Source organism: Pezoporus flaviventris, unplaced genomic scaffold (genome assembly GCF_033815535.1).
Source record: "Pezoporus flaviventris isolate CSIRO_AGI_PZ_B2104156 unplaced genomic scaffold, CSIRO_AGI_Pfla_v1 ptg000008l, whole genome shotgun sequence".
Lineage (NCBI taxonomy): Eukaryota > Metazoa > Chordata > Aves > Psittaciformes > Psittacidae > Pezoporus > Pezoporus flaviventris.
Genome location: NW_026892556.1, coordinates 2,852,736 through 2,878,093, shown reverse-complemented (window position 1 = coordinate 2,878,093; position 25,358 = coordinate 2,852,736). Strand labels below are relative to the sequence as shown.

The following is a 25,358-nucleotide window of genomic DNA, read 5'->3' as shown; positions in this document are numbered from 1 at the left end:
TAGCAATCACTCTTCAGACACAGAAGTCACACTGATTTTGGAGCATGTGTCCAAACCAGGTCCCATGCACACAGCACACCAGAAGCACTGTCACACTGCTCCAGCAACCACCAGATGTGCACACCTCAACTTGGCCAGGTAGCCACAGTACTGTATGGAATGAAGAGCTGGGCACACTCTGTCATTGTGGTGGAGAAATCCCAAAACAACAGAGGAATGTCACCACAAAGCTGAACTGCATTATCCAATGTAAAAACAATCCAGGCAAAACAGAGCTCTGGCCTTACCTGGTATAAAGAGAAGATACTGTGTCTCAATACGTGTGAATCAGGTGGTGAAACCTAAACTTGAGGATCTGAAGTGTCAGAGCTACAATCCAAATCAAGCTTATTTTATTCAATAGGAGAAAGTGAAGTAGTCAAAAAAATGTACTATGATAAAACCAACTCGTGCAGTGTTTTATTCAAGGTGAGGCAGATTCTCTACTCAGAACTGATATTCTAGCTCTAAGCAGCACTGTGTTCTCATCCCTTGAACCAAGGGATGTGGCCAAACCAGCAGATTGTGGTTTTAGTTGTTAAACATGCTGATGGTTGGTCATTTTTGTGTGTCTCTTGTTGCATCTCACACATGCTCTAAGCTCACAACTTCCATTTGCAAATACAAATGGAACTACCTAAGTTAAAAGGGCCACCAAGTTCAAAAGGAACTGGTTTCCTCTGGGTTAACTCCACCTTAAGTGATCACAGGGAGTGAGATCAACCTGACTTGGTTATTTATAGGCAGTGCCTACCCACCTTTCAAACGCTCTGAGGCTTCCCATGCCCGGTAGCACCAACACAAGCTCCCATCCACCCACATGTGCACCCCTTTAGTCCTCCAAATACTGGGCCACAGCTTGGGAAACCCATCTATTTTTGTCCATTAACTCCATGTCCTCATGAACTAATGGGATGCTGTAGTGTTTGAGGTGGAAAAAACCCCAAAGCTGTAGCTGAACTAAAGTAATACAAAAAAAAACCCCAACAATGTCCCACACATTGGTGGGTTTGGAAAATGTACAAAAGAAAAGCTGACCTATATTTTGCAAGTTTTAGAACTCCTGTTAATGAGATTTTGAAAGGCTTGGCCCCACAACCATTCACTTCTGACAGAGCTGACCTGCTACGTGCAAGTCCAGTGGCAACAACATGACTTGTAGTGAGCACACCGCCTCCAAACATGGATTTGCAGGGTCATGCCATAAATGAGAATAAAGTTGTGTGATGCTGCCCCTTCAACCTCTGGATCAAAACTGAGAGTAAAGACCTCTGGGGACAGTAATGGCGAAGAAAAGGCTGCCAGATATTTTTGTTCAAAAGGAGATGGGAGCTGTAATTCTTTTTTTTCCTTTAACAGACATATAAAAACGTTTGAAGACAGATCTTTAAAGGATGTTTCACTTCTTCAATCTTGGTATTACATCTGGTTAGGACATTGAAATCTTAAAAAGATGATACTGCACAGCAACAGTTTCTGGAGTTCATGACTCCCACCCTCACTCCACAAACTCCAGCTCAGATCAGCAGGGAAGGGGTTGGCTTCTTGCCTGGCCATGCCTCCTTTGCATATTTCTTCTTCTTGGGTTCATTCACAGCTTCGGGATTAAAGACAGCAGGGTTTGGAGCTGGGTTCATGTTGACTGTTGAGGGTGCAACAGGAGTCAAGTCCACATCTGGGGCGAGATTGGGGTAGGGCATTGGCAGGCCACCAATGAGTGCTGTCCCATGGCCACCGTGCGACTGGGACCCTGCCTCATTGTGGGTTGGAGGTAGACCCCCGTACAATCCTCCGCTGTAGGGGAAGTTTTGCATCCGTCGTGATGCAGAATCATCTGTGGTCAGGGAGCCTGCGTTCTCCAACCGCTTCTTCTGGAGACGGAAGCATTTTAACATTAGTCAGAATACATGAAATAAGCAAGCTGTAGAAACTGGCCCCCAAAAGGCACCTTGACCAGCCATGCAAAGTGGTTACAGACCATGTTCCAGTAGATTTCTTCTGGGTTTCTCTGAAAACCACTTAATAATAAACTCTTAAAGGTGCACAATGCAGGAAGGGGTGACAGGAGCTGAACTTAGATCAGGTCTGAGCACTTCTTTATCTCCTATACACACCTGGCAGTCTTGAGCTTGTCCTAAACACAAGACTGAGGAGGTCTTTAGTCAGTAACACAGACCCTCCTCCCCCCAGTAACAAACTGGAACTCCCAGATCACCTGGGTGATTTTGTCTGCAGGAGATCATCTGGATCTCCTGCAGCCTGGGGTTTATGTAGAATTACCCTTTTCCACACACATTATTTCATGCATACCAGCAACAAGTGAAGTCACTATCACACTGTTGCTTAGCTACTCTGAAGCTTTACAAATATTCAAGTTAAATATAGCACAGGCAACACACTTTAGTCTTGGAGCAACAGCTAAACCCTGCTAGTTCTAGTAGACAACCTTAGGAAATCTTCAGCCCTTACAGGATTTAAACAACCTCTCTTTTTTACTTTCTATTTTCCACGCTTCCCATAACTTTAACCAATGCCTAGAACCACTGTACTGGAATTCTGGGAAGTGTCTCTTTTTGTGAGGGAAAAATTACTGCCATTGCTCCCACGTGTTACTAAAGAGCAAAAGCTGGATTTGAAGGGAAACAGTCAAATCTACTAAAGACTACAATTGTGAAACATGAACACGACTTGCTAACACTAAAACACTTCTCACCACAGAGCATTATGTTCTCAAGGTATAAGTCATAAAATGAGTTCATGTAATCAATCATGAGTTCATCAATGCAATGCATTCATTAGAAAATTGAGTTACTCTGTACCTTAACAGGGACTACTGCTGTCTGTACCATGTTCCTGAAACGTCCAACAGAAGGGTCCACATCCTCTGCAAAAGCAAGAACAGCAATGCCTTCAGTAAGAATACAGGAAGAGACAGAGCATCTGTCAGGTAAAGGAGCCTACTGAGGAACTAGTACATGGAGTTTCTCCAAGCCAGTCCTCTAGTGATGCTCAGGAAGCACAAGCATGCCCAGATGAAGAGAGGAGACAGGAGGACACCTAGTGGCTTTGGCTCCAGGTGGGCTCATGAGATATGCTGGTAAGAAAAGCTTTCAACTGCAGTGGAGAACAGAGAGGTGAATGTATGGATGAGTGGCTTTCTCTGATCACACTGGAGTTCTGGGCTGAAAACTGCAGCTGACAAGCCCCTGCACATGCTCAAAGGCACAGCAGCCATCCCCAGAAGTCCTTGGGGGAACCTTGAAAGAGGAGTTGAAGGAATTCAAGGTACAGGCTCCAAAACTCTGAAAACATTATCCTTTTTGTAATGCAGAAGACTGCTGTTTACATTAGGATGTTTTGAGCACTGAACTGCATAACCTTCTAAATCAAAATGGTTTTTCTGGCTGGTGTTGAATTAAGTCAAAGACTTAAGTGAGACGTGTGGCAGCTTCTCAAAAATAGCAGATCCCAAACATCGACTGCCAAACTTCTCTTCTTATCCATATGCAGCCAGGAGGAATCCCTATGAGAACACTGGAAAGGGGGCCTTAAGGGCATCAACTAAAGACTAAAGCAAACTACTTACCCGGATTGATGATTTCATCGTCATCACTGAATGTCACTCTGGAGTTCTTCCGTTTTCTCTTTGGTCTCTGAATATCCAAGTTCCCTTCCTCAATGGTTAGTGTGGAAATTCTTTTGTTGTGGGCCGTATTAAACTCTGTCAGGTTCTAGTGATAAAAATGGAGATGAAATAGTTTAAGCAAGTAGCGTATGAAGTTTCATTTAACCATGCAATTGTGCGTATCAGAAAACCACAGCACAATGTTTAGTTTCAACTTTAGAACCATAGGAAGAAAGAGTGCTCCAGTACTGCAATAGGCTGCTCAGAAAGGTTATGGTATCTGCCTGCGAATACTCAGAACATGACTGACCATGATCCTGGGGCAACCTGCTGTAGGTGACCTTGCTTAGCTGGAGGACTGGACTAGATGATCCTGAGAGTTTCTTTCCAACCTCAACAATCCTGTGAATGCCACATGTGCTGCTTTTTCCTTTTTCTCTAGTTAACTGCAGGAAACAGGGCAGCATTCAGTTACTGGGAAATCATCCTTGACCTGGGGTAGCTGGGGAGAGAGTAACTCCCCGGAGAGCCATTGTGAGCAGACCACTGGAAGAGGATTATTAGGTCAGTGGATTCTGGGAAGCTGCATGATCACAGCAGAATGAGACACTTTGTGTGTATCTGCCAGCAGAACACACCTTAGACCACCTTCAAGGCCAAGAAACGAAGAGCCTGAACCTAAGCAAACAAAAGCGGAACGCTATCTGTTTAGCTAGAAACACCATCGAGGTAGAGTGTGACACTGCACTCACGTCAAGTTCTGTCTCCTCCTCTGGCAGGCCCAGCAAGCCCTTCAGCTCTTCATCTTCGCTGCCCATTTTCTCATCTCCCTTAACTGCCGATGGAAGCGTCTGAGGCTTCTCCCGCAGCGTGTATGCCCGTGTAGAAGCACCAAATGAAACCGTGGAGTCAATGGGTATCTGTTGGGGTTTGTGAGGTTCCAAACGGATATGACCCAAGAATGTGCCATGTGCTGAGAACATCAAAATGCAAAACAGGCTGTTAGTTATCAGCTTGGGCTCAAAATATTCAAGTTCAAGTCTTGAGAAATTCAGAAACTACAGGGTTCCTCTGAGATACAAGTCCCTGAGGTACTCTGAAAACAGAAGCTATGCACATACCACCCATCGTCTCATGAACTAAGGTAACACGCATGAGAAGTCCCCAAAAAGTCATGGAAACAAAGTACAAACACCATTTACTTTTTGGATTCTTACAGGTCCCAAGATACCATGTCTGGAATCAGTACCTCAGTGGAAAAAACAGGTTTTAGATCTTGGGAAACCACCCTCAGTAAAGAAAACCTCATGAAATCCTGAAGGGAAGGCAAAGTCACCTTCCTCTTTTCCCTTAGCCTCTTAAGTCTAGAAATGTTCTTTTAAACACCAAGTGAAGCAGATGGAAGCTCACTGGAGCAATCACTTCTTTGCTCCAAACCCATTACAATCTCTCCCTAGGATGCCATCTCAGAGTACAGTCATCTATCCACACAGCGAAACAACACCACCAAAGGAAAAAGTGTCTCAGATTCAGGAATGCTTAAGCACTGAAATATTGTGCTTCTAGCTGGTTAAATGTCACATTACTTACTGCTGTTTAGATCTATGAGGAAAACCCTCTTGAGATGTTTGTGATAGACCAAGGCAGCATGGACCCGAGAGCAAGACTGGTGGTCAATGGTAAAATCGCACAGATCAGGATTTCTCCCAAAGAGATAGTATTTCTTCTCATCAATGATGAGTTTCTGAGGTAGAATATCAAACAGAGAAGTGTATTAGACTCCTATCACCTTGTGGGTCTTCCTGAAAAAATTCAAGCACATGAATAAACAGAGCAAGTTCTAAACACAGCATCAACAGCTCATCAATATTTCAGTTTTGCCTGACACTTAAACACAGAAACTCAAATCTTCTCTTTGTAAAAACAGAGCAGCTGAATATGGAAAAGTCCCAGCGTTCTCAGCTTCCAAAGCACTCCTCTGCTACGTTAAGTCTTCTGCTGCCATACTGGACTGAATTAATTTGCCTTCAGGCAGATGGGTATTCCCACAAAGGGCTGATATAGGCACCAGGACTGTGGGACGAGGAAGGATCTCCCACTCTGGCAGTAGCATTCACGTCACTCAGTTGTTAGCTCCTAGTTTTGGTCAGCTGGAGATCCAATGCGTCAGACTAGTTACAGGTAGCTGGTTTGGGGGGTTTTCAAGCTATCAGAAAGACTGACACTATGAGCACCTAAATTCTGTAGCACTACAAAGTCATGCAGAAAATGAGACAGCTTGGAATAAGACACAGTATTTCTATTCCTCTGCCTTATCTCCAAGCAAAAAAAACCCACATGAACTACATTTTCTACTACATTTTCTTAAAGCTCATCCAGTTCCAACCCCTGCCACAGGCAGGGACCCCTTCCATAGAGCAGCTTGCTCCAACCTGGCCTTGAACACTGCCAGGGATGGGGCAGCCACAGCTTCTCTGGGCACCCTGTGCCAGCGCCTCAGCACCCTCACAGGGAAGAGCTTCTGCCTAAGAGCTCATCTCAGTCTCCCCTCTGCCAGGTTAAAGCCATTCCCTTTGTCTTTGACTTGGCAGCATTCAAGAGATTTTGCAAATACAGAAGTGAATTAATACATTGGAAATATTGTCACAAATCAACAGGGGAAAATAATTCTATTGCCTTTACTCCAAGATAAGTTTCCATATTTTTCTGTGCCTCTGAGTTATAACCCAGTGTCTTCCTTTACACACTGAGCTTAAACACTTCATGGCTTGTTTTAATGTAGCACTTTTCAGACCCAGCAATCACATGGTGTACCACAGACCTCAGCACAAGGCCTCCGATACGGATGGCTTGGTTAGTATCAAGTGCTCAGTAATCCAGGAAGATTTAATAAAGTTCTTACCATAAAACTGAAAAGCTATTTGCCACATGTACCAAATAGGGAAAGAGATGGATCACATTCAATGCTGTTCATGTGTTGCACAGCTCCCAAACATGAGCACAGCTCACTGTTTGATGTAAACACTGCAGTCTAGAGGACTCAAGCTGTCACCAGTACAGTGTGTAAGGCCACAAGGCAGCCACACAAGCACCCATGGATGCTGCATGGAACAGTGCACTAGGACTTCCCTGCCAAGCCAGCCTGGGCCTCAGAAAAGCTTTGGCCAGCAGAGCCTCAGAGCCTGACACCACCAGCACAATACACCTCCTGACTGACATTTATCAACACCAACTTTGCCCATCCATTACCAAAAGCAACGGTGCACCCTCAGCTTCCATATGGCATTTTGCTGCTTTCTTTTTCAGTCCTGAGCAGGACTTCTGTGACAGACATTTGCTAAGCACCAGAGGATTCATTTAGCAGAGAAGTCCATGTAAACCCTTTCATCCTAAAGCTCCCTCTCCAAGCTCAAGAATCCAAAGGAAATATGACAAGAGAAAATCCATCTTACAGAATCAGTCTCCCAGGTGGGAAGGCTGCATTATGTCTGGCCACTTGCCACACACCAAAACCCCCAAAGTCACAAAGCCATTTGGCTTTGCTCACTGAATTTCATTACATGGCCTGAAAGGAAGACTGGAAAACCCAATGCCAAGTACAACCCGCACCCAGCTGGTGCTGCTGGCATGGCAGTGAGAAGGCTGAGCTGCAGCCTACTGCAGCTCTCTGATCTCTCAAACTGATTCTGAACACGCATCAGTTTCAGAACTGGAGAAGCAGAATCCATGGGCTATGGATTGAAGACAAATGCAAAGGGTCTGAATGCTACAGTGCCTAGAAAGAGTCAGTTAAGGCCAGCCCTGATGCAGTCCCAGTACTCTGTAAGCGTCTTGTAGGGAACAAAATGTCAAGTTTAATCCAAAATTAAGTTTGGAAGCATTTTACTTTAACTCTCTCTCTTATTAAGACAGGTTTAACCTTCAGGAAGCCAACTGTCACTGTCTGCTACCTGAGCAGGGCAGTTTTGTACCCCTGCGCAGTGCATCTAATCAGAAGATAACTGATGGAATTCCCTTCCTTCTGAAGTTTCAGAGTAAAATAAACTGATGTGAACATCATGAACACGAGAGAGAAGCTAAATGCTCATGAGGAAGTGTTGAAAATGCTGGGAAATGTTCTATTGCTGACGCCTATGTACATGATCTACCCAATACACACAAACCCTATTTTCATACCTCAATGAGTTTGTCTCCTTTGACCACATCCAGATGTAAGCCAGGTGGTGGCTTCCCTGCCCTGGAAAAGAAAGGAAAATATAGCATCAAAACACTTCATAGAACATTTATTAGGGTTAGAGCTAATATTCTATTAGAGCTACAGCTCAAACCTACACAAATGTAAGCAGGATTATTTGGGGGAAAAATACGAAAATCTCCTCATTTTCTCCTCCCTGCAGATGCCTTTGGCCAACACATAACTCATCATTTTTTACAAACCCGTGCAGGTTGATGGCAGGCATTTATGATTCCCTCTGCTCTTAGAAGCATTAAAATAATTCCCACCAAGCTTTCAGTTGTAAGAAATACACTTCAAAAAGCTCATGGTTCAAACTTGGCGATTACAGACTTATCCTGAACACAAAACAATTGCACTGTGTTTTAGGAGTATTTTATGGAAGCTTTCTGATGAGAGACGTGGCTGCTTCGACTGAACAAAGCATTCCATTTGTATTAAAGCATTTGCCTAAGTTCACCTTGGCACTATGTATGTTTTCTTGTTACAATGCAGTTCCGCACAGAACTCGATTCTACTGGTTCCCACTGGTTCCCTTGGTTACTTACTCAGGAGCAAAGTCTCCATGGAATACAGTGAAATTTGGAAATTGTGTACAAAAAATTAATTCCTGAGAGCAGGGCCCATAAATATTCTATTAGAGAGAACTACAGGGTTTATGGCATCAAAAACTGAGATGAAACAGCACCGAATTAAATAGGAAAATGAATATTAAGGAGTGAGGAACAATGCACTGACTATTTGGTAAGATTATTCCTACTTTTTCAGAGAACAGGTATGTTGGAAGTGTAGACATCAGAGGAAGGAAAGACACGACTGTAACCTTTATGCCTACCAGAAAGCTGCTCCACAGCCTTGTTATTCTGACAGTTGATTTCCATCCTACATTTCTGATCAAACCCTTTCATTGCCATCCTATATTTTTCGCTCTTTCCCTTCAGCTGTAAGGGAGGGCTCCCCAGTACCATGCCTCTTTAAAAATCCTCTACCCAGTGAAAAGCAGTGTTGGTTTTATTTTATTAGACAGCTTAAGCTCTGTTCTGGCCCACACTAAGGTCCCTGTTTCCCTAAGGCATCTGGTTCGGTTTGACTCGAGCTTTATTAAGCACAGGTAACAGACTCTCTATTTTCATCAGTGCCTTCTCCAACAGCACTGACTCAGTCATACCCAGTTGAAAGAGAAAATCTGAGCTGTAGCTATGAAAGACATGGACAGGACAGCTTGAATTCTGTTGTGTTATAGTTTAAAATGAGGTCAATTATTTAAGTTTCTAAATGTGGATTCAAAAGCCTAAATTTAGCTACTTCCTAAAAATCTTGGCCTGTGTGCCTATTGTATGCATCTCCATGCCCAACTTCAAGGACAAGGTGGCACTTCCAGAACTCTAAAGCTCATCCCCTCCAGAAATCTGTGTACAATCCCAGCCAGGAATAGCCTGTTGTTGGCTCAAAGCAACTGAAATCATTGTTACCTTTAAAACACCCTACTTCAAATGTGTGTATGTTCCAGAACAACCTCCCAACTCCTGGTGCGTCGAGAGAGGGAGTAAAGGAAGATTCACCATCCCAAACACAGGTTAGACCACAGTGGTCATTAAACATCTGAGGGTCACCCCCAAAACTACACCCCGGATCATCTGTACCACACAGGAATGACTTTTACTCACTAAAATCAGCTCAAAAGCAAAGCAAAAATCTTCGTAACACCAGGGTATGTCATTGTTATCTGAACACATCTTCCAATGTCATGGTTTGGCTCAATTTTGATCCACAGTATCGGCAACACCTTTATTTCCATTTCAAATGCACAGCCCATGCCTTTGCCAACACTTAGGGAGGAATTACAGTGGATGCATACACAAGTGCTGGCACAAACAAGCACTATGAAGACAACATTCCTCATTTGTCATTGTCTCGAGCTAGTTTAACTGTTGGAAGCACAAGAAAAGAAAGAATAATGCGTTTTATGGACTCTGAAGAAGTACCTTCTAACAGAACAAAAACTAAATCAAAGGCAGAACTTCAACCCTGGAAATTGAACTGATTGAAAACCTTGAATTTCAGAGTGGAAGTCTTTTCTGGAAACTGGATACTAAACCACTAATCACGTTAGGAAAGATGGGTACGATGATTAAGGCAAACCTCAAAAATATGGGCAATTTAAAGGCAAGGGAAAAAAGCTATTTCTGTTGATTACATTTAAGATCCATTTCTCGTACAACTGGTGTTTGCAGTCCCCAAACCAGATCTGCTTAGAGGCAGAAAACCAGATAAATAGACTCTGATCTTGATTTTAATATAGGCTGATGACATTGAAGCTAATTCACTACAGAAGAAGCTGCAACTGACCACAAAGCCCCTCTGCAAGTCCATGGTTTTGGTCACCCAAAGCTCTCTGTACCAGGATCTATACTGCTACCTAAACAGAAGACTTCTGGGTGCTGCGCAAGACACCAAAGATCCTGCAAGATACGTATACACTGAGACTTTCTGGAAGTCAGAGCTTCAAATAACAATACTACTGGTCCAGGCCTGCTGCTGGGAAAGACCCATCACCCAGTATCAATACTGATTCAATTCCATAGCAGTTTTTCAATTCAATATCATACCTGCGTCCTCTCTGGGCTGCTCTGAAAGAAGCAAACACGTTAAAACTGTGAGCCAGACTCTGCAATTCAGCAGATCCACCCCAAGTCACAGAAAGCTTTAACAGGAAATTGAATCTACTTTTTTTTTGCAGATTAGAAAAATAAACCAGAAATAAATGGATTTTAAGACACAACAGCAAAAGGATATTCAGGCTGCAAAAAAGCAACTTGCCAAAAATCTGAGAAATGTCAGCATAAACCAGAGCCTGGCACCTGAACACAACCTCCCACTCCTGGGTGTGAAACCCTAGCCTGGATCATCCCCCTAACGCCCCTTTGCCCTCATGTCTCCATCATTCAGCACAACAGGATGTGCTTCAGACCCAAATCAGGTCAGCACCAGCCCAGTGAAGCTATGCAAGACATGCCCTGTCTGCAGTAGAAACCAGAATATATGTAACTAAAGAGGCCTTCACAGAGGCAGGTGTAACAATCCTCTCTTTAGGTGGTATTTATTTAGGAATCCTTCTGCAATAGCACGCAAGTAACTGCAACTGAGCACTGCAAAAGTTCTACTTCTCCAGCTGGTCAACCTACAGCTTGCAAAAGCAGAAGTAATTCAGATTTACCACTGAATATAATGCAAGTTGTGCACACTGTTGTACAAAATATATCTATCTAAAGAGGTATTTCAAGTATCAGGCTGAACACCCAGAATCGGGTTTTATCTACTCTATCATGCCATCATTTTATGGAGCACCATCTTGTCTCACAGAGATGCTTCTTACTGGGTACGTTCAGCACAAATGATCTACTAAAACACATGAGCAATTCCTCCTCGTGAGAGGGTGAGATGGTTTTACCAGCTAAAGCAGGCACTCCTAAACCAGGTTAAATTATAAGGCAGATTCACTGAGCATCCATTCACTGAGCACCATCGTCGCAGCACGGAGAGGCAGGGGATCTGTGGTAAACCTCAGATGACTGTGCAATTAAAGCCTGCAATTGTGCATGCACATACAGAGCCAGCTCCCACCAATGCTTCACTTTTCAGTCATAACGTTGTCTCATTTTCTATGTCATTTAAAACACAACTGCACAACCCCCGGACAATCAATGCTCCAACCCCCAAAGACGACGGCACAGCAGAGATCTATTTAGTACTGCATCAAACAAATCAAAGCAAACGCTGCCCAGGTAACCTAACCCAAGGCGCTGCCTGCAGCAGGAGCAGCTGATTTCTAGAGATCCCCTCCAACTACGGCTCGAAACCAACCATACTCATGGTCCTGACCCTGCTGCTCCCACACGCCGCTCTGCCCCGGGGTTTTAATGCAATAACCTCCCCCCCCCGGCCAGCCTCAAGCCGATGGATCTCTCGTGCTGCACACACAGCTCGAGCACAACGCTGAATTTGCGCTCCATCACCCGTTCTGTTGAAGCCGCAGCATCGCCGGGAGCAGCCTAAAGCCGCGGTAGCCGCTGGACGCGGCCTGCTCCCGGCTCCGCCAGCGACAGCACCGGCCCCGCGGAGACGGGAGCGCAGGCCCGGGCCCTTCCCGCCCCACGCCCCGGCCCCACAGCCACTCCCCCGGCCCGGCGCGGCCGGCAGCCCGCGGCAAACGCAGACGCGATGGGCCCGGTGCGGCAGCCACAGTCTCTGCCCCGGTGCCGGTCCCGGCTCCGTCCCGCCGCTCACCAGCTGGGGCACTCGAAGAGCGAGAGGCCTCCGCCACCGGCGGGGTTCGCGTTCGCCGCCATCTTGTGTCTGCCCCATTCAGGCGCGCCCGGGGCACGACGGGAGGCGGGAGGAGAGGCGCGATCCCAGCGTGCACTGCGCGGCGAGAGGCGCTGAGGGGAAGGGCGCGGGAGCGGAGCGGGTCCGAGGGGACCGGGAGCGGCTCCGGGACTCGGTGTGCAATGAACGGCCGAGAAACGGGGCTGCAAGTGACGCGGGGGACATGGTGCGGGACAGCGGAGTGCTCAGGGACGGGTTGGACAGCGCTTGGAGCAAGCTGCTCTAGTGGAAGGTGTCGCTGCCCGTAGCAGGGGTTGGAGGTGGAGGAGCTTTAAGGTCCCTTCAACCCAAACCATTCCAGGATTCTAGGATCATTCCCATTTCTCCAGTATCCCCACGGAGAGCCCTTTCCCAGAGGCCTCATCCCCTGGCTGGCTCCCACAGCCAGCACCAGAGCCAGGTCCCAGCTGCTCCGAGTGGTAGGAAACACAGCCGAGCGCCAGGATGCTGCAGCAGCAGCCATGGCAGGTCTGGTGGTTCTTCATGATCAGGAACATAGCCAAGACTGCTAAAAATAGCTCCTGCAGCAGCCCTACTGCTAGGTTCAGTGATGGAAAGAAAGAGGAGAAAGTATCAAGCCATTACAGCCATGCTGAGTCCAGCGAGCTGGACTCGTGTCCTCAATGCCAGTTGTTAGAGGACCAAAACAGGCCCAAGAAAGGATGGATCCTACAAATACTGTACCCAGGCTCCTTTGTAAGATATGGAGGTGTGACATCCAGAGGACTGTCCCAGTGCAGCAGGCAGCACAAAAAGCCCCAGGCTCTGCTATATAGGAGGAGTTATTTTGAATCAGGAGCAGAACCACACACTGGTTCCTTGCTTTCAAGTCTGATTTCACTGGACAGGCTCAGCAAAGACTCCAATTTGCAGCAACAGGCAAACAGTCAAAGTTGACCCAACACTGATCTAGGCATCAGATTCATGTTTCTGCCCTCAACTGTTGCACAGGAGCTTTGTGTGTGTCCAAGTGAAAGCAATTCACTTGTTTCATTCTTCACAATGAGAGACCACAGACCTGAAGCTGGTGGAAAGACAGCTGTAACATGTAAAGTCTTCTACCCTGCTTACAGAGGGAACCACAAACGAGTGCCAGTGTCCAAACTGCAAGAGACAGAAGCTCCAAGATAGGCTTTTAAAAGTGTTTATTGACGGTTATTCGATGGAATGACGGCGCAATAGTGCAAACCACTGTGGAAGTGGGAGAACGCGCTCCCTTCCCAGCTTTCACATTTACTTTATTATACAGGAGACATGGAATAAGGATTAAATACAAAATGGGTCAGTATGCTGCATTTACCGCACTCCATTGGGCTTTGGGCAGATTAGTGTTCCCTCAGTGCATGTCAGCTCAGAGCTACATTGAAGGGGGGAGTGGCTGCTAGATCCTGTCCAGCTCGGGTAGCAAGACAGCTGGAACCAGCACTCTTTTCCATTGCACACACATCCTCAGCCTGAAAAGCACCTCATCTCACTCAGCCAGTTTCTACACTTTCTGGTTCATAAAGAGTGGAAAAGACCAGGTGTTCACAAGCCCCACATAGTATTTACTAGTGCACTACAAGTGAGCTTCAAGAGCACTTCTTCAGAAGCAAGATTTCAGCTAATACTCGTCTATCCTGTAAACTCAGGTGCCCACTTCCTCATCTTTGTGTGATTTTCTCCCTGGAAGCTTCTAAAACCACTTAGGAGTGAACAGCTAAAACTTCGTATTTCTAGTGCTTGAGAGTCAGCATTGGAAGATATTTACCTGTCCAACAATAAACCACCAGCTAGTGTCTCTAAGGAAGTTGCAGTGTTAGATTAAAAGTCAAAGAAGATCCTGTCCTCAAATGAGGCATTTTGGAAAAGAACAACCCCAACCACGCTCAAAAAAATTCACCACCACAATTACAAGCCTCAAAGGTGAACTGACCAGCACCCAGTGGTTCCAGCTATCACCCATGCATACTTCTTGCCTTTCCAATTGGCAACAACACCTCTTGAAGAGAATCTAGAGCCACAGCCACTTGGAGACTAATAAAACCATGGGGCAGATCCTGGAGACTTTAGAAACTGCTGGATTAAGGTGATGTGAATCGGTGGTGTGCCATCATTGAATGTCATTCTTATTCCAGTCCAACAAAGTTACCTATACATATAAAATGTTAATGTTGTGCCACTCGTCAACAAGAAGACATCTCCAATTATCGATCACACTTCAGCATACAGTTGGGACAGGGAGTAATACATTACAGAAAGCAAACCCACAAGATTTTAGTTACATAAAACAATATAATTTGTATATAAACTGATAAATACCGTCTCCATGGCTCACTAATTCCAAATACTAGTTATCTGCACATTAGTTGCTAATATCTATGACTAGAAGTAGTTCCAGCTTGTGCTCTCTCAGGGTGGTCAATTCAATTTTGAGACTTGACAGCCTGCTCGCTCTGAGGGAGGGGAAAAGATCTCAGCAATGAGATTAGGTTCCATGGGAAGATTTCATCCTGTTGCCTGCCAGATAATGAATCCTATGATTACAGAAGTCACAGCAAGACCAAGAATCAGGATGCAGATCTTCTTACGGGATTTCTTCTAATAAAAGGAAAAACAAGAAAAGCCACTGACACCAGAAGCAGATGACAAGAGGAAAAAGCAGGTCTATCAGTTAATGGTGCTAACTTTGGTGAACTAGAGCACTAGATGCCCATGCTTACTCAAGAGAAGTAACCAGTGTAGTCTGAACACTTTTACTTAACCTACAGATAAATGCCTTAGTTTTAGGAGCATGTGGTCTAAGAGATGCAGTTAAGTCAGAATGTGACAAGTTCTGCTTCTCTAAAGGAAAATGCCAGCTTTATTGCATGTTGGCTACAAAAAGAGAACGTGACATCACCTACCACTTTTCATCCTATTAGACGAGAGTACAGCTTCAAAGAAAGCCAAACATCTTCAGTAGTTTTCTCATACAATCTTCTCTTGGTCACTTGGGGTTGGTATAGAAATAGTATTGCATTTCTACAGTTTAAATCACAGAGTGGTTTGGGTTGTCTGGTGTGCTGCAAACCTCTATATGTGTCTTGCTATGCCTGTCCTATTACTGCTCAACTATACACTGACAATACAGAATTTACCTGATAATAGGCAGCTCTCTGTAACTGCTCACTGGCTCTCTCCACATGGACTTCTGCACTTTCCACATTTGCCTCTATGCTATCTATGGAAAAATAAAGAACTCAATGTAAAACACTTCAGACCTTCAGTGTTTAAGAAAATCAATCAGAAATGCAAGCCTTTTTATGCAAAATACTAGAAAATTTAATCTATGTAGGCAAAACATGCAATGGAACTAAGAAGAGACTTCCCCTTACCCAAACACACTTACCAATCATATCTCCTTGGTCATGAATCATCATGGCTAAATCCTTAAATATCTGATTGACATCCAAAATGTCTGCCTGAAGATAACAGTTTAACAAGTTACAACAAACACTGGTTCCAATGTTTTTAAGCCTCATTCTTAGTACCTCTTCTGATCATTGCTCAAAGCATCAGAACAGATGCCATCACTCACTGACTGAGGTGACTTGATGCTGCTATCTGTGGAAGCTGGGATTAACACAGGAGCCTACAATATTCCTGCCACTGGATATTGGATTCATCCCACTAGCAATTAGCACAGTATGGAATTGAGATGAACATTGTACCATGAGTTGCTTCTACCATCTGAAGGACCACCAGTCAACACTGAAGGAAAATATACCTATTCTCCTTCCACAGGGGCAGGGAGATTGATCTTGGCATCAATCCTCTCTACAAGGAACTCTGTTCCTCCACCTTCAGATCTCCTCAGCCCATCCCATTAGTTAGCACTGCATGACCTCTTTGGCTTATCTCCCAATACTGTTAACTATGCAGGATCTACTGGTCACCTCTAATTGCCTGATTGCTGTTTCTCTTTCTTTAATGAGTTCAAGGTCCTGTTCAGTTATTGCCACATCTTCTTCCTGAGACTGCATTTGATTCCAATCTTCACCACTGGAAAGAGATGGAAAGAAATTACAACTCTTTCTCTGTGCACAGGGACTTCCACCCTCCCTTTGTAAGTAAAGCAGCAGCGAGTTGAAACTTGAAAGGTTTCCTACAGAACAACCCCCAGATTCCTGGTCCTGCAACTGTATAGAGACAGCACTCATCTGTGACAACATTTGCAGAGGGATGAGACATGTGAGCTAGGTCTCTTGTTGAAGGATTTATACAGACAGGGCCAGCAGATTTCATCCCAGTTTTCTCAAACACACATACAGTAGAAACAGGCACAGTGATCACAGAAGCTTCTGGAGCGTCCTCTTTACCACACTGTAGAGCTGACACAACATTTTACAAACTTAGCTATCTACTATGACAGACACTGTTACTGTCTGAAAGGTGACTATTTTCCTCAGGGCAATAATCACACAAGCGACATTTAAGGAGGATAAAATCCTGTTGTGTGCAGTTAATTTTGTACGTTGTGTATTACAAGTGCTGTAATAATTGCATTTCAAATCTTTCTGCTTTGCATTCAGTTAGCAGAGCCTGGCCCAGGTTACACTGACATATCTTGCATCAAAACCTTAGTCATTTGTATAGTTAAAAGTATAACATCAAAGGACAAGAAGTTGTTACCTATCAAATGAAACGAGCTGTTCTTCTCTGAACCGCTCATCTGCCTGGAAGAGATAAAGGAGTTGTGAGTCTCACAGACTACCAAGACCCCTTGTAAAATCAACAGGAGTATCTTGAAAACAAAGGCATAAACTGTGCAGAGAGTTCTCCAAGAACACCACTGTCCCTTTAGCTTCCAGATTTAAGTTAGTTAAGATTAGATCTAGACTCACCTTTACATTTAGTTTTTAAATTCAGATTATCTCTGCAAATCAGAGGCAACTGCGCAATCAGAAGCAGCGAGTCCCTTCACTCAGATGTTGTTTGCCACATCTGTTCTCAACATGTAGCAAAAGATTTAGAGCATAAGCCAAAGGATAAATGTGCTCCCTGGTAGAAATTCGGAAGCACACCTAACAGAGCCCCAAGGCAAAGGGAGAGAAATGCTTTCACTGGCCTTTTTATTATGAGGATTTAGTAGCTACAGGGATTTGTGAAAACATAACAGGGAGAAGGTTTTGAACATACACTGGAGATAGTAGTGAGACAGAAGCTATAAGAAAATAAACATTGTGTGAGACGTAAGGTGTAATTTAAGGTGTGGAAAGCTTCCAACTGACCTCTTAAAAGTTATAATCTAGGGCTGACGTCAAGCAAAAAGCAAGCCTGCGATACTTTGCTATTAACTACACTGTGACTGTGCATCTCATCCTCCACAACATTTCCAACTACCAGGATTCCTTCCCTCCTCTGCTAACATTGACAAGGGGTACACTGAAACGAGTGCCTACTTAAAACATCTTAAATGACAAAACTGATGCACTGAGGCATCAACTACACTCGGCAATGTGCCTGTAGACATGAAGTTGGTACAAGATGGTGAAGTACAAGATCTCTCAGAAGACTTGCTTTATCAATACAGAATTCCTCCAAATACTTACAGAGATTCGGGAGCCAGCTCTTGCCCTTGCTACAGTCTCTTTTTCCTTCTCTGACACTCGTCTCTGGACTGCCTGGAAGTTATTTAAGGCCGCGGAGAAGTCATTCATTAAACGTTCTTTCTGAAGTCTCTGTTGGCGCTAAAGAATTGACATAAAAAGAAGTGTTCAGATACTCCCATTCATGATAATGGAACTGTCAGACTGAGTAAAACACCATCATAACAACAACAAATGCTGGCACTCAAAGTGTCTTTCGGTTCCAGCATTCTGGGGCACTGGAGAGAACAAAAAGCCCACCACATTTTAACTGGTTGTGCCAAATGCTCTATGCCTTACCTAGTGCAGAACAGTTCTGTGTAATCAGGTTCTCTGCTTTCAACCTAGTCTGAAGTCTGACTGAGAGGTCTTCTACACCATTACTTTTATTCAGACCACATCCCAGTAATCTCCCACATTTAATTACATACCTTTTGGATACCTACAATGCCTTTACGCCCCATTCCTTTACTTAGCCAACCTGGTAGTACTTAACTTGCTCTTGTCCTGGTAAGACATCCCCCTTAACTTTCTTACAAATATAGGAAGCCCCACACTTCCAGGATTAATGACAACACCGTGACCACAGTTTTGTAAGCCATCTCTTCCAGCCATGCCAAACTACAAGCCTGCTGATATTTGATCAGAGAACATCCTTAGTCCCAATAACCATTTCAGTTTAGTTGTTCTCCAAATACATTACTTGCAGTACCCTGTTTCATCCTCATTTTACAGAATCAAATTATTCAGCCACTACAGGACATCTGCTTTGAGTGCTGTGACATCCCAGTTACAGGAAACCAGAAGTTGTGAAAAACCTTATCCCAAAGGACACTCTATACTCTCGTCAGTTCTTATGTTTTCCATTAGAGAGATTCCCAACAGGTGTCTCAAATTGCAGCTTTCCAGTATCGGAATCCTTCAACAAGTTTGTATCAATTCAATAGCAATTTCAAAGAAATAAATGTTTTCAATTACTTATTTTTCCAATTCTAAAGTCACTACAGCAGCCTCAGAATACACTGCAGCTTCCATCTGAGCTGTCTGGAAGCAACAGCCTTTCTGCCAGAGGAGATCCTCAGCATGTTGATGCCAGCTCCTGCAGATTTTGACTGGACTGTTCCCACAGGCTTCATTAGGCTTCAAAAGTCGCTGCTGCATTCAGTGCTATGCACGTGATGGGAATTTATTCACCAGGGGGAGATTAACTGAAAAATAACTGCTGAACAATCAGGCAAACCATGGCCATGCATACAACTGGTATAAACCTTTAAATACAGACTAAGACAACATCTGCTGACCCATATCCACAGATCATCCCACAGCAGTATCACAAAGCATGGCAGTGATTCAAAACAGAAGGAAAATGACAACAGCAGAAGACTGTTCCTTCTCTTTCCCATGGGCAGGGGGAACTCAAAAGACCATTTGGCAAGAGAGAAAGTCATAATCAATGCCTTGCTGTATTTTCCTGTATTCAAATATGAGCAAGGTGAGTCAGCTTCTCCCCTCAAATGAATCACATGCAGGGGAAGGCTTTTTGGCATGATCACACTGTCATGCAGTTTGCAAGGAGTTCTTATCCTAAAACGACGCTCACATCACCAGGCACCTTGTGACAGGTTTATTTTTCAGATATGTACTCCGAAAGACATGCTCAGCTCTTCCCAAACATTTAGGGCTTCTTACTCTCATGTGAGCAAGTTTTATACCTATTTGCCACTGGGAAATACTGTTTTCCCAGTGTTGTATAACCACCTGGGATGTACTCGGTTTGTTTCCCTACTTCACCACCATTCTTCACCAGAATGTGCCAGTTCAAGCTTTGTGAGCTGTGCTCTAAGCTAGTTTCCTGAAATGAGCGATTTAAAAGTAGATCCAGCCAAATTCTATGTGCTGACCTGTTCAGAAGCGGACAGAGGAAGCGGTAGAGACCCCAACTCCTTTAGGTATTCATTGGTCTCTTTGGCAAGGCGGTTTGCAGAATGCTGTAGCTGTTGTCTGAAACAGAAGTTCAAAAGCAGTTACACAAGCTTCTGCCTAAAAAGCAGTCTCTGAGCATTTCAATTTCCAGAATAATGACTGAATAGGGGTCCTGAGATCACACATCTTTAGGGTTTTTTTGTCATCCTAATGGATGAGAGATGTACTTTTAGCTTTTACCATTGACTCTGGACTATATTTATAAAAAGATTCAAAGTTCTGTGCTCCCTGCTAACTGGTGTAATTTGGTAGTTTTAAAAAGACTTTTCTCCCATGGCATAAGAGAGAGAAATTCAAGGGAGAGACAACTTTATTCAGTGAACACAATCGGTCTTTCAGAGTGAATTCCTTGTGGTACAGTTGGCAACTAACTGTTCACCTGGCAACCACCATTGGCTCATGTACATTTGATAAAAGTACAGACTGGGAGATACTCAATTCTTACATTTATGTGCCAATTGGTGGTCAGAGAGGAATGATCCAGCTTCTGCTTTGATAAATGCAAGGCTTTCCCTTGAGCCTTTATGTTTCCAACAATTCCAACAGCTGCAGTTCACAGCTATTGTTGCACAGGATCTGGTGCAGCCGCACCTTCCTTTGTACCACATTACAGAGAGACACTAGTGCCCCTGATGTACAAGGTGATGTCTTGACAAAGATGCAGTTTATAAGAAACAGTGCTTCACAGAGAACAGAACCACATATTGTATTTTGCAGCCATATGTGTAAAAGCTAATACTGCAAACTAGAAGACACAAAACACTAAACCAAGAACGCATCTTTTGGTGTTCAATGGATACAAGTGAGTGAAAGTCACCCATTACAGCCCAATAAACATAAAAATGAAAGTATTCAGGCTGCACTATTGTGTAAGTTGACCTGCAGTATGTGAGCCAAATAAACCACCCCTGCATTTTTGTATACAATTTGTATGGCAGCTGATGCTCTGTGGAGTGCAACCGTTCTCACCCTGAAGAGGGCCTTTTTGACAACAAAATTACATGTTTGGTCACTAGCGATTAGTTCTTCAATCTGATTCAATTCAGACTGGGTCAACCAAGCAGCTCAAGCAAACAAATTCTTTTCTCTCCCAACCTGGCCAATCTCATCCTTCAAATGTAGCATATGAACTTCTCCAAAAAACAGCTGTTATAAAAGATGGGGAAGTTGCATATTCCAAGATTGGAGGTACAGTCACATGAAGAGATAATGGAAAAACTTTCAAGTTTCCTTTTATGACTCCAGAAATTATTCTTCTCATCACTTGCTATTTATGCTTTTCAAGTTTGAGAAGATGCACAGGCCTACAGTCTCCCTGTTCAGTCTCTGTAGGAATCAGTCTGGACTATACCTGCTTAATGTCTCCTCTATTGTCCCTCTGCTGACATATTCTTCTGAAAGCACATGTGCCATTTTAGCTGCCATACAAGATTGCTAAACTTTGTAGTGCCTAAATCCATTTGTACTACAGCTACTTTTTCAACTATTATGGGTCTTCCTTCCCATTTTCCTTTGTTGCTCTTACGTGAGGACCAAGTACCTAGTATGGCATTATCTTCATCTAAACCACAAGCAAAGCTACTATGGCTAGTCCTCAAGAGTACAGCTAATGCATGGCTGATGGGCTGCTACCCTTTTAAAATAAGCTACACCATTTCTAACCATTGTTATCCACCAGTTTTGAATGGCTTCTCCAGAATTAACTCCTTAATTCATCTAGTAAACTACTTAATGCATCTAGTCACGTTTGTTTTGTAGGACTTTATTAAACCTATCAAATACAGCATCTCGCCAAAGCAAGTAACCCAGTTCCTCTAAGAATACAGACAGAAATGGAAGAGAACCTATACAAATGTTAGCTTATTTAATACTTACAAGTTCTCCTGAAGCTTGCTGGAATCCTGCTTGGTTCCCAGCTGGCTCATCAAATTCCTTATTTGCGCAGCTGAAGATAAAGAGATCATATGATGAGTTAGTAAGACAAGTTCTAGTGTATTTTATTGCTTCTTTAATGTATTCTTCTAGCTTTCCCTATAGGGCTCCTCTCAATGTTTGACTTACACTGGTAAGACAGCGCTTATGTTCTTTGCTTTAAATGCAGAGTGTATTTTAAACACCCCCATTTAGACATGATCCACTCTAACAGACTAACTTTCAGATAAGAAAGTGATAGCAAGCAATACATACCCTGAAGACAAGTCTGTGGGGCTAAAACCTTGTACATTCATCTTCCTATCAGTTAAACTATATCTGAATTTGCCTACTCATAATAGCCCAAACCTTCCACAACACCGGCATAAACAATCTTTCAAGAGCAGCAGATAGCACTGGTGCACTTCATGGTCAGTTTGCATCAATCTGACATCATGCGGTAGCAAGAAGAGCTGTTCCAGCCCTCTTTCTCCCCTACCTCCCGTTTTCCCACTGTTTTCCTTGTATAGGCACTGGGGATCATGCAAACACACAATGAACCACATCAAACCACTGTGTGCCTGAAAAGCAAGTACCAAGTTCTCTCCCCATTCCCTTTTCCATAGAAGATTACTTTTTTTGACAGCTTAACAAACTGATCTGCTTTATTCTGTGGCTGCACAATGTTTAGCATTACTAAAGATGCTGGGTACAGCACTTGCGACAGCAGTACAAGGTTCCATGGGTGCAAATCGACCATGAAATCATGCTACCCCATCAGCATGGAGAGAAGCAAAGCTGAGGAGGTGCAGCTTATTATAGAAAGGGCAGCAGAACTGAGTTGAAATACCCCATGAGTTTAGTAATTCAGTGATATCATACTGCTGCAATTCCTGTTTTCAGCCTGGAGTAAGCCACTGCAGTTGGCTAAAGGTGTTGCTGAAGAAAATCACATTCATACAATGACCACTTTTAAAGTGATGGCTTGTAACAGTGGCAGTTCAGGAGGGCTGCAATGTGGTTTAATCAGTAAATAGGCAAGAATTACAGCTTTGCACCCAGCAAGAGGGTCTCACTGAGAATTGTAGACTTCTGTTAGCTCATACAATGAAGGATTGTTTAGCAACTCCATATACACTGAGCTGAGGATGCCTTCTAGCAGCAAGACCACAGCTCTGTCACCCACAGCAGGGTCAGAAGAGTTCATCTGTCCATTTAACTTGACTCAGGCACACAGACCATGCTCTGTGTGCAGGTATCACCTTGCACATGGCATTTGCACTACAGTGTCAAGGTACTCGGGGATGTATTTTTTCCTCCACTGGAGGAGATGCTTGTGTGAGTCCCATTTCCATGCCAGGCGCTGGGCTTTTTGCCCTGGTCTGAGCCAGGTTCAGCAGTTCACTGCGTTTAGTCTATCTTAGCCAACAGCAATGCATGAATTGCTGAGCAAAATGAGAGCAAAGTGTCTGGGAGGCCAAAGGACGGGGCTGAAGCTCTTCGTCTTTATTCTTTGGACAGCTGGTGTATGTATCGACAGAGACTTCCCCCTCGGTGAACAGCTTTCAGTCTCCAAACCCTTTCAGTTTTAGACTCTAAAGCCTTCCACATACTGACTATTCTACACTTAAGATCACTTAAAGCATTTCAACCTCTGCTCTAGGTGCTCAGTTCATGCAACTGTCTTGCAAGCAACAGTTTTGCCTGCTCAGGTCACCAGTTTCTGGTGTGTTTTCTGTGAAATGCTAAGTCTACAGTTTCCCAAAAGGAGTGCCCATTGTTTGCTTCCTGTTTTCCTGACAGAGAATGAAAGGAGAAATGAGGACAGGCTTAAGGCTTTGGTATCTCCTCCTAGGCTTGAATGGAAAGCTTTTATAAAACATGTAATAAAGTAAATTACCGTAACATTGAGTCAGATGCGCTGTGTGTTCCCACCCACCCCGATAAAAGCTGAATGGCCATTTGTTCTGTCTGAAGCAGACAGAGCACTGAGATAGGACAGCTGCTGGTCATGAGACAGCGCCAACCTGTCCTATGAGAAAGAGAAGCTGAAGCACTTAGAAGGGGGTTGTGGAAGTCCCACGGAAGGGAAAATCCCCAGACTGCCAGTGGTATTTGAGGGACTCAACGACCAGCCATGCCTGTACCAAGAGGAAATGACCGTGACTGAGCAAAAGCAAAGCAGTTGCAGCAACATTAATAGCGCTGTATAATTGAATCGGAGGAGCTCACTTTCAGAAGAGCCAACATCTTCAACTGACCTCACCCCTAAAACACACGGGTACTTGGACAGTTATTGCCTTTTTTAGCAAAGGCAGTATCTTTAGGAAGGGGTTATGTCAAACACTCGTTTGGAGGGGACTAATTTAGCAAGCAATATTTCAGCAATCAGCAGTAGGATTTTAACCATTAGCTTACAATAGCCAGAACTTTCTCTAATGACAACCATATGACCGAGAAACTGCAGCACCATTTACTGCACCACAGTCTGCTCAGCAGAATGCTTCCCTGCAGGATTTAACCTGCCAGAGAAGAGACTGAGATGAGCTCTTAGGCAGAAGCTCTTCCCTGTGAGGGTGCTGAGGCGCTGGCACAGGGTGCCCCAGAAGCTGTGGCTGCCCCATCCCTGGCAGTGTTCAAGGGGCTTGGAGCAAGCTGCTCTAGTGGAAGGGGTCCTTGGGTTGGCACTGGACGAGCTTTAAGGTCCCTTCCAACCCAAACCAGGCCGCATTCATGTAACATGAACCCTGTCAGCGCAGTTAACAGGCACTGGACACCGGTTCCATCAGCCTTCAGATCCCTCTGCTCCAGAAGCTTCTCCCCGACACCCCGCACGAGGCGGGTGACAACCTTTGCCTCCCTGCTTCCACCCCGGCCCCTCACACCTCGCTGACGGCTCCTACAGGCCCAGGAGCGGCCGGGCCCTCCCAGGATGACAGGGGGGGCTCCAGCTCCGTCCCACAGGGGAAGGGCGCAGCTCAGCACCACTGACACCGACACCGGGAGCGCAGAACGCGCATCCCCCGGGGCCGGCGGACACTGGTTACAGCGCACGGAGGACGCGGCCCCGCTCCCTGCTGTCCCCCCACCCCCGGGAGGCCCCGGCACTCACTGTACTGCGCGATGCGCTGCACGTTGCCGCTGCATGTCTGGATGATGCCGCCGAAGTCCCTCGGCGGGGAGGCCGGCCCGGGCCGGGCGGTGTCCAGCGGCCCGAGCGACATGGCCGGGAGCAAGCGGCACCGGGCCCGACTCTCACCGCTCCGCGCAGGCGCCACCGCCGCATATCCGTGAGGCGCGGCCGCCGGCGCCTGCGCGCTGCAAGCCCGCGGGCTGCCATGGCAACGGGGCACCGGGAGCTGGCCCGGGTCCCCCAGCTCGGGAAGCACAGGCCACAGCGCCCGGTTTGGGGGTGCGGAGCGGAGCAGGGCAGCCCGTGTGCTGCGTGAATCCTGCTGGAGAGCCGCTGGGATGCAGGGGATGCTCCCGGCTTTCAGAATGACCCAGGATTTGTAATCAGTCCGTTTAAGTTCGTGATGAGTTTGTAAAGAGTGCTGGGACGGGAGCTGTG

At 45.0% G+C, this 25,358-nt stretch overlaps 2 protein-coding genes and 1 non-coding gene across 4 annotated transcripts; all 3 read right to left on the bottom strand.

The window, feature by feature from the left end:
* Positions 1-371: 371 nt before the first annotated feature.
* PPP1R8 (protein phosphatase 1 regulatory subunit 8) lies at positions 372-12,315 on the bottom strand. 2 transcript variants are annotated; one of them, XM_061449911.1, is made up of 7 exons: positions 12,186-12,315; positions 7,841-7,901; positions 5,255-5,408; positions 4,417-4,637; positions 3,626-3,770; positions 2,859-2,923; positions 372-1,910 (listed from the first exon to the last, which is right to left on the bottom strand). In XM_061449911.1, exons 1-7 carry the CDS (start codon positions 12,245-12,247, stop codon positions 1,557-1,559), a joined length of 1,062 nt encoding a protein of 353 aa, XP_061305895.1. In that variant the 5' UTR covers positions 12,248-12,315; the 3' UTR covers positions 372-1,556. The 2 variants fall into 2 exon arrangements, with proteins under 2 accessions (XP_061305895.1, XP_061305896.1); XM_061449912.1 differs by lacking the exons at positions 4,417-4,637; positions 5,255-5,408; positions 7,841-7,901; positions 12,186-12,315 and adding an exon at positions 3,975-4,141.
* LOC133267603 (small Cajal body-specific RNA 1) lies at positions 6,369-6,534 on the bottom strand. Its single transcript, XR_009742810.1, has one exon. It is a non-coding gene; the product is annotated as a small Cajal body-specific RNA 1 (non-coding RNA).
* Positions 12,316-13,412: 1,097 nt separating the features above from the next.
* Positions 13,413-25,057, bottom strand: STX12 (syntaxin 12). The gene is made up of 9 exons (XM_061449913.1): positions 24,900-25,057; positions 21,752-21,821; positions 19,795-19,894; positions 17,858-17,995; positions 16,938-16,981; positions 16,202-16,307; positions 15,655-15,727; positions 15,404-15,486; positions 13,413-14,864 (listed from the first exon to the last, which is right to left on the bottom strand). Exons 1-9 carry the CDS (start codon positions 25,009-25,011, stop codon positions 14,772-14,774), a joined length of 819 nt encoding a protein of 272 aa, XP_061305897.1. The 5' UTR covers positions 25,012-25,057; the 3' UTR covers positions 13,413-14,771.
* Positions 25,058-25,358: the final 301 nt, after the last annotated feature.